This window comes from Thamnophis sirtalis, unplaced genomic scaffold (genome assembly GCF_051295495.1).
Source record: "Thamnophis sirtalis isolate CommonGarterSnake01/CBP01778 unplaced genomic scaffold, rThaSir2_p1.2 scaffold_7, whole genome shotgun sequence".
NCBI classification, from domain to species: domain Eukaryota; kingdom Metazoa; phylum Chordata; class Lepidosauria; order Squamata; family Natricidae; genus Thamnophis; species Thamnophis sirtalis.
In genome coordinates, this window is record NW_028261387.1 from 7,952,709 (window position 1) to 7,966,951 (window position 14,243).

The 14,243-nt window shown below is 38.7% G+C and overlaps 1 protein-coding gene across 2 annotated transcripts in view; it reads left to right on the forward strand.

Moving 5' to 3' along the window:
* Positions 1 to 14,243, forward strand: part of RWDD3 (RWD domain containing 3) — a 65,952-nt gene that overhangs the window by 28,339 nt on the left and 23,370 nt on the right. The window contains exon 4 of one of the 2 annotated variants that reach the window (XM_087720776.1): positions 75 to 185. In XM_087720776.1, the coding sequence (XP_087576902.1) occupies positions 75 to 185 (111 nt within the window). Of the gene's footprint in view, positions 1 to 74; positions 794 to 14,243 lie in introns of those variants that run through there. The other variant, XM_087720778.1, reaches the window with a different exon arrangement.

Genomic DNA, 14,243 nt, shown 5'->3' on the forward strand with positions numbered 1-14,243 from the left:
ATCAGCTTTGAATTGATAATTATATTCTGACAGAGAAGTTGGCATATTCACGAAGTCTCTTTGGTACAATATAGGTTTCAGGCATTTGAAGTCAAAGAATATTCAACGTTGGATGATCTACAGCGTGAATTTGAGGCCGCAGGACTCGCAAAACTGTTCAGTGAGTTTGTGTCAGCTCAGTTAAAGTGAATTTGAAGCCAGACCACATTGGCTGTGACTTAAAACTGTCATCGAATATATCAAATGGAAGAGGAAGATAACTCAGAAGGTTTGGTTATGAACAGGTCCTAAAGGTTTTCTGAAGCAAACTGTCACAAAAAAAAGCCATCTCTTTACAGAAAGCACAAGGCACTTTTCACAGTAGAACAGATGTTTCTTTGCTGTGTGCCCTGACAGCATTTGGCTAGGAACTGTTGAAAGTTTCAATAGTTGATATTTAAAAACTGTAGGTCGGGTGTGAAGGGATTGCTGTTGTCCTTGGGATTTGGAAACCTAATTTTGTGTGTGTGTGTGTGTGTGTTTGTGTGTGTATAGGCTATTCTGCATGGGTATTCAAAACTTCAAAAAAATTTCTACTTGCATTTTTTGGTGTTGTGTTCCACCAGACGCGGCCAGCAGATGGCACTGTGTGAAGCGTCTCTGATTGGTGAAGACGCGCCTGCTGGTCGGCAGGAGAAATGCGGACATGCCATTGGTTCCCCGTCTGACAGCTACAAGTATAAATAGCTGTCATACGGGGGTTTGCTTGCTTTTTGCCTGTCAGTAGTTGCTTGTTAATAAAACATTTACTGTTCTTGCCGCCTCCTCAGTTATTGACGCCTCAGATTATAAAACCTACGTGCTTTCGAACTGCTAGGTTGGCAGAAACTGGGACAAGTAATGGGAGCTCGCTCGGTTACGTGGCGCTAGGAATTCAAACCACTAAACTGATGACCTTTCTGATCAACAAGCTCAATGTCTTAGCCACTGAGCCACCGCATCCCTACTTACTTACTTGCTTACTTAACTTACTTACTTACTTACTTAACTTATTTACTTACTTATTTAACTTATTTAGTTACTTACTTAACTTATTTACTTACTTAACTTACTTACTTAACTTACTTACTTAACTTCCTTACTTAAATTACTTACTTAACTTACTTAATTTACTTAATTAACTTACTTACTTACTTACTTAATTTACTTACTTACTTAACTTACTTACTTAATTTACTTACTTACTTAACTTACTTACTTAACTTATTTACTTACTTAACTTACTTACTTACTTAACTTACTTACTTACTTAACTTACTTACTTACTTAATTTACTTACTTACTTAACTTACTTACTTAACTTACTTACTTACTTAACTTACTTACTTACTTAATTTACTTACTTACTTAACTTATTTACTTACTTAACTTACTTACTTAACTTACTTACTTAACTTCCTTACTTAACTTACTTACTTAACTTACTTAATTTACTTAATTTACTTACTTACTTAACTTACTTAACTTACTTACTTAATTTACTTACTTACTTAACTTACTTACTTAATTTACTTACTTACTTACTTAACTTACTTACTTAACTTACTTACTTACTTAACTTACTTACTTACTTAATTTACTTACTTACTTACTTAACTTACTTACTTAATTTACTTACTTACTTACTTAACTTATTTACTTACTTACTTAACTTACTTACTTAACTTACTTACTTAACTTACTTACTTACTTAACTTACTTACTTAATTTACTTACTTACTTACTTAACTTACTTACTTACTTAATTTACTTACTTACTTAACTTACTTACTTAACTTACTTACTTAACTTACTTACTTAACTTACTTACTTACTTACTTAATTTACTTACTTACTTACTTAACTTATTTACTTACTTAACTTACTTACTTAACTTACTTACTTAACTTACTTATTTACTTACTTAACTTACTTACTTAATTTACTTACTTACTTAACTTACTTACTTAATTTACTTACTTACTTAACTTACTTAACTTCCTTACTTAACTTACTTACTTAACTTACTTAATTTACTTAATTAACTTACTTACTTAACTTACTTAACTTACTTACTTACTTAATTTACTTACTTACTTAACTTACTTACTTAATTTACTTACTTACTTAACTTACTTAATTTACTTACTTACTTACTTAACTTACTTACTTAACTTACTTACTTACTTAACTTACTTACTTACTTAATTTACTTACTTACTTACTTAACTTGCTTACTTAATTTACTTACTTACTTACTTAACTTATTTACTTACTTACTTAACTTACTTACTTAACTTACTTACTTAACTTACTTACTTAACTTACTTACTTACTTAACTTACTTACTTAATTTACTTACTTACTTACTTAACTTACTTACTTACTTAATTTACTTACTTACTTACTTAACTTACTTACTTACTTACTTAACTTACTTACTTACTTAACTTACTTACTTACTTAATTTACTTACTTACTTACTTAACTTATTTACTTACTTAACTTACTTACTTAACTTACTTACTTAACTTACTTATTTACTTACTTAACTTACTTACTTGCTTACTTAACTTACTTACTTACTTCCTTACTTAACTTACTTACTTACTTACTTACCTTCCTTCCTTCCTTCCTTCCTTAACTTACTTACTAACTTACTGAACTCATATGGTCCCATATAATGACTCTAAGTGGCTCACAACAATCCCTAAAATATGGTTAAAAACAACAGAATCCTTCCCTCCAGGTTCTAGATCAAGCATCCCTGCAGCTGAACCCCATCCTATCCCCATCTTCCCTTAGGGGAAGATCCAGGTCTTTATGATGTCAGGTGGGAGTTTGTTCCAAAGGACTGGGTTGGTCTCCAAGAAGCTCCCATCAGGTGACAACTTGGAGCACAACTCACCCTATCTGACTTAGTAGGGCAGACAGGGGAGAGAGGATCCCTGGTACCTTGTACATGGAAATCTTTCATTTTGTCAGTGGCCATTTCCAAATTGGAGGACCCGTTCTCCTCTGTAGTGCAAAGCATAACCAAACCTATGTGGAGTACATTCAGTTTTAATGAGCTCCTTTTCATACCCTCCCGCTAAAAACATCACAGCTGTCATTTCAATACACACTTGGTAATATAATGAGATGACAGTAAACTCGGTGCGCTTTGGCATTTTGTCAACTGAAGTGATTTAAAAAAAATACTTTCTGCATCCAATTTGTACTTGTATATTTTGGATGGCAACATCTGCCTTTATGTCGTCTAAGAAGGAACAGCTGTAAAAAAAAATCTGTAAAGGAAAGAGTTTGTGCTTGCTATAGTAAACGAGGATACATCAGTCAAAGCAAAGTGTAATGGTTTCTTCAAAACATTTGCCTTATGGGGCAAATTATGTCACTTCGAATAGTTGACATGGTCATATTAGACTTCAGAAGGTATCCCAGAATGTCATCGTTGTTACCTGATCTAGAGCACATTGTCAAAGCCTGTATAAGATGAACATATCCAATAGCGTAATGCCTGAAAAACTCTACCGTGTCTTCATTTTGTACAGAAATACTATGGGAAGAGCATGGACAGTGTTCTATGGTAGATGAGATTATGTCTTCTCTTCAAGCTTGCTAGATAAGGATTTTGGGTCCCTGTGTGCCTTGTGGATTGTTGTTAGTTGCGAAGTCAACCCATCGCAACCCCATGGACAATGTTCCTCCAGGCCTTCCTGTCCTCTACTATCCCCTGGAGTCCATTTAAGCTCATGCCTACTGCTTCAGTGACTCCATCCCGCCACCTCATTTTCCGTCGTCCCATTCTTCTTTTCCCCCTCAATCTTTCCCAGCATTAGTGAGTCCTTCCTTCTCATTAGGTGGCCAAAGTATTTGAGTTTCATCTTCAGGATCTGGCCTTCTAAAGAGCAGTCAAGGTTGATCTCCTCTAGGACTGACTGGTTTGATCGCCTTGCAGTCCAAGGGACTCGCAGGAGTCTTCTCCAGCACCATAGTTCAAAGTCCTCAATTCTTTGGCTCTCAGCCTTTCTTATGGTCCAACTTTCACAGCCATACATTGCAACTGGGAAAACCGTATACACACTTTTGTTGGCAGGGTGATGTTTCTGCTTTTTAGTATGATGTCTAGATTTGCCATAGCTTTCCTCCCCAGGAGCAAGGATCTTTTAATTTCTTGGCTGCCCTCCCCATCTGCGGTGATTTTGGAGCCCAGGAAAATAAAATCTGTCACTACCTCCATTTCTTCCCCATCTATTTGCCAGGAATTGAGAGGGCCGGATGCCATCATCTTAGTTTTCTTAATGTTGAGTTTCAAGCCAACTTTTGCACTCTCCTTCTTCACCCGCATCAAGAGGATTTTGTGGATGGACCCCTTAAACAAAAGAAAGGAAAAATTGTCATGAAAAACACTATGCTTTTCATGAGATACTCTTTAAGGAAACACGTCCCTAAATCCTGAAATCTCTAATAATAGGTGTTGATATGAATTCTTATCAATAATAATCAGCTAATTTATTAGTTTTAATATTTTAATTATTTTCCTACTCATCTTCTATAATCTGTAAACTGCCCAGAGTTGCATTATAGGGAAGATGGACATCATACAATTTTATAAATTAATTAATATGATCAATATGATTTATCCAGATATTGTTGTTACTGTCTCTTAATACCTATTGGGAGTAGCAACTAGTAGTGAGCTTATTTACATTATTACTGTAATGCGCTCTACATGGGGCTGCCCTTGAAGAGTGTTCGAAGACTTCAGTTAATCCAGAACGCAGCCGCGCAAGCGATTGTGGGTGCACCTAGGTACACTCACGTCACACCTATCCTCCGCGAGCTGCACTGGCTACCCATTAGTCTCCGGACCCGCTTCAAGGTGCTGGTCGTCACCTATAAAGCCCTACATGGCATCGGACCTGGGTACCTGAGAGACCGCCTCCTGCCGATTACCTCCCATAGACCGATTAGATCTCACAGATTAGGTCTCCTCCGGATTCCATCTGCCACCCAATGTCGGCTGGCGACTCCCCGGGGGAGAGCCTTCTCTGTTGCAGCTCCGGCCCTTTGGAACGACCTCCCCGTGGAGATCTGGACCCTTACTACCCTCCCGGCCTTCCGCAAAGCCACCAAGTCCTGGCTGCTCCAGCAGGCCGGGGGGCTTGTGAAATATCCAGCCCCACGGAAACTGTGAATGTTGCCTTTTTTAAAGTGTTGTCTTTGTCTATTTATCCCCCTTCCCTTGTCTATTGTGAGCCGCCCGGAGTCCTTCGGGAATGGGCGGCATACAAGACCAATAAACTAAACTAAACTTATACGCAATTATACTCATTGCGAAATTCAATATATGAATATAGTGTCTTCATTATCTATCAGAAAAAAAGGATATAAGAACATCAAGATAATCTTATATTAATATACCAAACGTTTACATATACTTAACTGGATGCTTTGGGGAAGTTCTCAAACAGATCCTGAGCATTACAGAATTTTTACTGTCACTCAGCAATAGGTGCTTCTGATATCATGATTAACCATCTTTCTTAAATTTCTGTTTTAAAAACTTACCTAGATTTTATCTGTCCCAGTTTACTTCTACTGAGTTTTATTGGAATACCCAGAATTTGGCATCATGAAAAAGGCTCACCTCCTCATGCATAGCTTTGTATAACTCTTATTAAGTTTTCCCTTTGCCTTTTTTTAAAGCTGAGGACTACAAAATATGAACAAATTTTGAAATACCGCCATTTTTTTATTTTTTTTTAGAAGTGTGGACATTATCCCAAGTATGGCCACTTCTCCATGGATTTGTGTAAAAACAAACATTTCTTTCTCTTTTTTTATTTTTGAAAATCCGTGTTCTACTGATGTCCTACGTGGAATTTCTTTCTTTTTTTAAACAGCAATGGGCACATAGAAGCTATTTTTTTGGTGTTAGTGGGCTTCTTACCACTAACTCCTTTCTTGATTAGTTACTGTCAATTCAAACCCCAACAGTGTGCATATGAGATTAATATTCCTGTTCTTATGTGGTTGCTTGACATTCTTCCTGGAATGTTTCTTAGCAGTTCTTTTTGTCCGTATGATAAACATACAAAATAATTTAGCTGGCCGGCCACCTAGCTAAGTTTTCTGCTAACCACTGGTGCCTTGTAACTCATTTATAAACAAGTGGTGCTGATACATTACGTGACCCGACAAATGCGCGCCCAACAAATGCGCGCTGATAAAACCTCCGCAACAAAATGGCGACATTGAAACCGCGCCCACAAAACCGCGCCCACAAAAGCGTGATTAGGGTTTTTAGGTTAGGGTTAGGGTTAGAGTTGTTAACATTGTTACCGTTGTTTTCGCGTTGTTTTCGATGGTGCACTTTTGTCGGTGCACATTTGTTGACGCGCTTTAGTGAGTGCGCTTTCAACGTCGCCATTTTGTCGGCGCACATTTGTCGGTAAACCGATACATTACGATGTTTGTATTCCGTTGTGAGAATAGGTTTCTGATCTTTTAACTAGTTATTAAAAATACAAGAAGGCCTCACCATTTATCTCATTCTGCTAAATTTGTTTTCAGAGAGATGTCATCAATGCTGCTTAAAAATCTAAACAAGCCCCTGTCCGCATCCATGTTGATACTCAAGAACGCTTAAAAAGAAGCCTTATCTTTAAAGTAATATTGCTGGCTCTTCAGCGAGGCTTGTCATCCTATATGTGCTTATCAATTAATCTTTAATAACATTTTGTACCAATTTGAGTGGAATAGCTGTTAAACCAACTAGCTTATAATATCCTGAATTCCCCTGGATTCTGGGTTTTCCCCCCCCCCCCGTACATTATCCATTTTACAATCTTCCGATACATAAGTTGACCTTTAAGGCATGGTACAATTAACAGATAAGATCAGTTTGTTTTTCCATACAGCACTGTCCTTTGAAGATTTGTTTTTTGTTTTTTTTGTTAAAAGCTAAATGTGACAGGGTTGCCTCATGTCAGGAAAAGTTAACATACAAATATATTAAAAACCCCAATAGATGTTGCAGTAGCTCCTGATCATCATTCAGAATTAAGAACAAAGTCATCTCTCTTCTGGTTGGTTCCATGATAAATAGCAATAGCAATAGCAATAGTTAGACTTATATACCACTTCATAGGGCTTTCAGCCCTCTCTGAGCGGTTTACAGAGTCAGCATATTGCCCCCAACAACAATCCGGGTCCTCATTTTACCCACTTCGGAAGGATGGAAGGCTGAGTCAACCCTGAGCCGGTGAGATTTGAACAGCTGAACTGCAGAACTGCAGTCAGCAGAAGTAGCCTGCAGTGCTGCATTTAACCACTGCGCCACCTCGGCTCTTACAGAAATGTTACTAGGTAGATTATTCCACTTCATGCTACTTCCCACTTCTCCTTTTCATTATGACTAACATATAATTGTGTATGGATAATTAAAACCACCCATTTGAAAGTCTCTCTTAATTTCATCCTCAAACTTAAGATCTTCTGTAATTTTGATTGGGGAAGGATACATCCTCAGTTCCTGTGGGTAGATTTGTTGATGTAAAGTGTCAAAAGTTTGTACCCATTCATATGAGCTCAGGAATGCTCCCAGGTTTTTCACTACCTCTATGTTCATTTTGTCATGCACAATTATTCATGTGCCAACCAGTTTAAAGAAATATCAGGGTGATCCATGCATTTTCCCAACTTCTGATTGATGTTTTTGCTGTTTCCAGAATCGTACTGTTGTCTTGAGTGGCAGATTGTGTTTCTCAGAATTGCTTTGGAAAACCTCAAAATGAGTAAACCTCCAGCTTTGTCGCGGATGCTTCTGAAATATGTACAATCTCTCAGTACTTACTGGCAAAAAGCTTCACGACATACGTTAATATTGGGGAACACGTGCGTGTGCATGTTGCACTTTTTCGTTTCAGAACCATCTGCACTACAAATGATCCAGTGGTGGGTTTCAAAAATTGTTCGAACCTACTCTGTGGGTGTGGCCAACTTTGTGGGAGTGGCTTGTCCCCCCATGTGACCGGATGGGAGTGGCTTGCCGCCCATGTGACCGGATGTGAAGATGCCGACGACACTTGTCAGAACCACCTTAAATTACCTCACACACAGCACTGGCATGCATAAGAATAGGATGTAAACTTGTTTTTAAAAAGGCATCTTTAAAAGGCGTTAAAACAACTTCAACACACGCAATGTTCTGATTGCACCACAAACGCAGTAGTCATCCTTACCTTTCACAGAGACACTGAGTTTTATAAATATGAGCATGATAGTGTAGAATAATCATATCCAAGGACCAGTGGTGGGTTTCAAAAATTTTTGGAACCTCTTCTGTAGGTGTGGCCTGCTTTCCGGGTCCACTGGTGGAACCTCTTCTAATCGGTTCGGTAGATTTGACGAACCGGTTCTACCGAATAGGTGCGAACTGGTAGGAACCCACCTCTGAAATGATCTATCTGTAGACAACAAGAACGTCAGGTGCAAACAGCCGGAACCACTCATGAATAGGGGTTCTGGTTGCTTTGAAGAAGCTTCTTGGATGAGAAGCGAAATGTCTTCCAGAAAGACCAGGAAGTTCAGTTGCCTCCTGAAAAAGCACCTTTGGGAGAACCATGACCTGGATGACTGAGAATCTCCATAGACTCTCAAACATAAGATTTATTATTAGTCACTTATGTTACAAGAAACTCACCAGACTGAGTACATTCCCACAGGAATGGTCAGTTAGGGCTTCAGGGATTCTGGGAGCAGTCAGGCGTGTGTTGCTTTCTGCAGTGGAAGGACTCTTAAATTCGGCTCTCCCTTAACACCTTCCTCTAGTCTAACTGAGATTCTACCACAAGAGAAAAAAAAAAGAATGCATGATGACTACTATTCAGAATAACAATGCTAAACAGAAAATAACTCTTCGTATCCTGCTCTGTTTGATGTGCTCCTCAGAAGAGTCCAGTCTTCTCGGAAAAGGTAACTCAGTTCAAGTCATGACAAATTCTTTGAATTAAGGCTGCAAATTTAAATGCAACCATCATTTGGGAAACTAATCGTATGTGAGTCACACCGATCGCTTTGAAATCTCATTCCTGTTCACATCCTGTTGTATAAATGGCAGCAGCCAAAGTTGATGGCATTCATGACAGCTAGCCCTTGTCTCCTGGCTGAAGCCAGGAAACCAATGAAAGATGGTTCGTACATGGGACGCGGCATTTATAAATGATCCACGATGCTAAAATTTGGGGACTTGTTGCCACCCCCATAAAGCATCTTTGTACTCACTAGGCGAGAAGTCTGATTATCTGTCAAGCCCACAGATAATAACAGATGCTTTGTCCATTGATCTTCTATCCCCGGCTTAATTTGTTACTCACTATTGTTAAATGGCCTAAATCGACAGATCCATTCAGCATAAGAAATGACTTGAGCTTTTCTGCTTAATTTGAAATACTTTAAGGGTACATGACATTGCTCAGACATCTGTAGGGAAACATCAAAGGGGAGGTCAACCCAGTTTTGACCTAGCCAATGTCCTTGCTTTACATTTATCATCTGTCAACATTAAAAAGAAAGTAAATGCCTGTTTTTTACACAAGCCATGGTAACTGTTAGAGGTAGCACACTTTCTGTTTTGTAGCCAGGATGGCCAAATCTGAATAATGTTTTAATGCAACACTCCTTTCTCAGTTACATTTCTTGGGTTCTATTATACTGATCTGTTCTGACCCCCTCCTCCGTCCAGTAACGAAAGCCGAGACGAGCTTAATTAGAATGTCCTTTAATAACAAGACTATAATCTCGGTAGCTGAAAGCCAAGCAAACAAACAGATAAAGACCTTGGCAGCAATTCCAACAAACCTTGGCAGCAATTCAGACAAACCTTGGCAGCAATCCAGCCTGCCAAGTTAGTTATGTTCTCTTTAGTCAATGCGTTGACTTCTGCAAGAAGGGCGTGTCACAAGCAGTCTTTTTTATAGTCTGGAGAGGAGCCTAATGACCATCAGCTGAGCGCAATTACCTCCTGTAATTGCGTAATTGTTCCTGACGCCTAGTAGCTCTTCGATGGTGTGCATCCAGGAACAACTCATTGCTGGCTTCTGGATCACTCTCCCTTGTCTCCTCTCCACTGGTTCAAGGCTCAGGCGCCACCTGGTGGCCAACCAGTTTCTCTGTGCCCTGCTCGGAGTCGGAACCCTGTCCAGGGTCCTCCACATCCTCCAGAGCCGACTCATAGGGCCCCTCGCTGTCGGAGTCTGGTAGCAGCTCCAACGGCTCCTGCTGGGCCACAACACTGATCCATTCGATTACTGGGGTCACCTAGAAGGGGTGACATTTCTTACCACTTGATTTATGAAGATTACATGTTAAATTTAGGGAGTCTGTGATTTTTTTTTTTTAAATGCAGGGGTGAAATCCAGCAGGTTCTGACAGGTTCTGGAGAACCGGTAGCGGAGTGGAGTGGGAATGGAGATTTTGCAGTATCCTTCCCCTACCATGCTCACCAAGCCATGCCCACCAAGCCACACTATGCACACCAAGCCATGCCCATAGAACCAGTAGTAAAAAGCTTTGAATTTAGTCAGTGAAAAAATGCAATACTTCTTGAAAATTTAACTCTAAAAAAATCATTAAAAAGCAAAAAGATAAAAAGAAGGATCTCTTCAACATGAAGAACAAATAAGCACCTGAATGTTAGTCTCTCTTTTTTCCTGAATAGCTCAGTAAGGAGAAGATGGCAGGCAAACTGGGCAATTTTAAGTTTTTATACAGGTGAAGTAAAAACTGACAGAAAATAGTGGTACATGGTGAATTATATCCATGCTTGGGGCTGGTTAGTACTTGGATTATTAAAAGATATTAAGGCTATAAATTATAGGCTGGGAAGTCTAAAAGAATGAAGCCATCAAGAGTTGAACACGACTCCATGGCATTGTTCCATTTCTTGAGAGGCCGCAAAAATGCAGATGTAGTGCTAAGAGCCAAGGTGGCGCAGTGGTTAAAGGCAGCACTGCAGGCTACTTCAGCTGACTGCACTTCTGCAGTTCGGCTGTTCAAATCTCACTGGCTCAGGGTTGACTCAGCCTTCCATCCTTCCGAGGTGGGTGAAATGAGGACCTGGATTGTTGTTGGGGGCAATATGCTGACTCTGTAAACCGCTTAGAGAGGGCTGAAAGCCCTATGAAGCGGTATATAAGTCTAACTGCTATTGCTATTGCTATTGCTAAGAACTGGTCCTGTAGTGATAGTATCACCAACATAGAGTAATTTTAGGTAAAGGCAAAGTTTCCCCTCACACATATGTGCTAGTCGTCCACATCTCTAGTACTCATCTCCGTTTCAAAGCCGAAGAGCCAGCGCTGTCCGAAGATGTCTCCATGGTCATGTGGCTGGCATGACTAAACGCCGAAGGCGCACGGAACGCTGTTACCTTCCCACCAGAGGTGGTTCCTATTTTTTCTACTTGCATTTTTACATGCTTTCGAACTGCTAGGTTGGCAGAAGCTGGGACAAGTAACGGGAGCTCACTCTGTTACATGGCACTAGGGATTCAAACCACCGAACTGCCAACCTTTCTGATCGACAAGCTCAGCGTCTTAGCCACTGAGCCACCACATCCCTTAGAGTGATTTTTACCAGCACGTTAAAAAAAAATGCAACAGAAACCGATTCGCCACATTAAAATCCGGGCAGAGGTTTTGTGGAATTGAAAGCAATAAGCACACAGATAAAAGCTGAAAGGGTCTATTAAGCAAAACAATAGTAAAATAATTTATGCAAAACATAATCTAGATGGGAAGCAGATCCTTGGATAAGACAATAAAAGGAGACATGGCAATTTTACATAGAGGCGTGTAAATACAGGACAAAATTGCACCTGTCTTTTGTAGCTATGAATGTTCCCCAGATTATACACACCCCAGATAAGTTTCTGAAAGCTTGTATTAGGTTAAAATTACTCATTCTCCTAATTATTCACATGTATGTTTTATATTTCTTGCCTAAGAGTTGTTAGTACCACTGTCCGGCTCTTGCTGCTAGATATCTGGCCTTGGAAAAGAAGGAAGGGATGGGATTTTTGAGCAAAAATGCATGAGAAAATGACCATTATATGGAGGAAAAGTTATGGGTGTCTGTTTAAGAGTTAGAGCTTAACTACTATACCATACCAAGCATGCAGAAGAAAAGCATAAGGAAAAATGTGGCAGAGTTCTTAAACCCCCTCAGCATTATAATAGATTCAATACAGAGGTGGGTTCCTACCAGTTCGCATCTATTCGGTAGAACCAGTTCGTCAAATCTACCGAACCGGTTAGAAGAGGTTCCACCAGTGGACCCGGAAAGCAGGCCACACCTACAGAAGAGGTTCCAAAGTTTTTTGAAACCCACCACTGGTCCTTGGATATGATTATTCTACACTATCATGCTCCTATTTATAAAACTCAGTGCCTCTGTGAAAGGTAAGGATGACTACTGCGTTTGTGGCGCAATCAGAACATTGCGTGTGTTGAAGTTGTTTTAACGCAAACCAAAGATGCCTTTTAAAAAACAAGTTGACATCATATTCTTATGCATGCCAGTGCTGTGTGTGAGGTAATTTAAGGTGGTTCTGACAAGTGTCGTCGGCATCTTCATATCCGGTCACATGGGCGGCAAGCCACTCCCATCCGGGCACATGGGTGGCAAGCCACTCCCACAAAGGAGGCCACACCCCCAGAGTAGGTTCGAACAATTTTTGAAACCCACCACTGATTCAATAGCACAATAAAAGCTAGCTTGGTTTTGTTTTTAATTGAATATATAAGAATCTATGGTCTTAGTGTGCCATTTCAATCCAAGTATTTCTAGTAGAAGAAATTAGTAGAACCAAATGCTTGCTCTGAAATTATTTTTTTATATTAAAATCTGACAAATTGGCAATACCTCCGTGGGTTTTCTAATACTAGGAGAAGTCACATTTGGAAGGTATACAGGTTTAGGGGGAAAACAATTGAAGATAAAAGTGCAAAGGCCAAAAAACCAAAATCTGGCCCAATCTAAAATACAACCATACTACTTAATTTGAAATAAGATTAATACTGCTTTCAAAATTAAAATAGCACAAAGAAGTTCTTTCCAAGACTGATTGGTTGTAAGGCCTGTGTTTGTGAATTTAGGCCAGTAATTGATTTCATGACAATAAACTGTAATGATTGGAATAATCTCATATATTTGGTAGATTTGCAATGGATTTTATGTCTTTGTAATGTTTTGTGTGAATAGCATTTTTGCCCTCTTGGCGTTTATGCTTAATTCTATGTTATCTTCTGCAACAAATACCTATTATGTAATTTAATTACAATATTTATAGACATAAATTGAAGCTTCAATGAAAAATATGGTAATTACATTTTAAAGTTATTGTTCTTTTGTGAGTTATGTGCTTTTGAATCAATATTTTGCTTGTCTAGCCTTGTTCATGGTCATATTTCTAATAAAGACTTATTTCAGTTCATTTTACCCATTTATGAAGAGAGAGAAAATAAAGGGAAAGAAATTATTTCTTTTTAAAAGCAGTGTTGATATTCAATTATGATGTTCTTTGAATAACATAACATAAAAATAACATTCTTTTTGGTATGGAATAGTTATATATTCATTAAGCTTAACCTTAAGATAAGAGAATAAAGGTTTCATTTTTGCCTTTTTTTTGTAGTTCTTGAACATAATTTAATGCAAACATTGGCTCATATGGGATATTAGTGTTCTAGTGATCAGTTCTGCAACCTTGATTTGTAAGTATTTCTAATTTGGAGCTCAAGATCAAGATAAATTGTAGGGTTGAGTTTAATGTGTTCTGAAGCTGCAATAGCAGTTGTTCCATCCATTCCATTCCTATCAAATACAAGATAGATATTACTCTGATTTTTTTTAATCCCAATTTAAATTTTCTTGCCTCCTGTACTGATTAGTATAAAAACATTTCCTTAATGATTGGAACTTTAAGAATAGACCAACTATTAATATTCATGAGAGTTGGTGTCACTGGATGGGTGAGAGAGTGTAGCAAATGTCTGTGATGAAAATTTGAATTAGTCTTCCTTCTCCTAGTCTGAAGAAAGAATGATGTGCAATGCCTAATCTGATAGACCTGAGTCATCCAAATGCCTCCATTTTCTTTGTTGTGTTTAGTGGGTTTTTCCCCCCCTCTACATTTTGAATGACAGAAAGGTGGGATATAA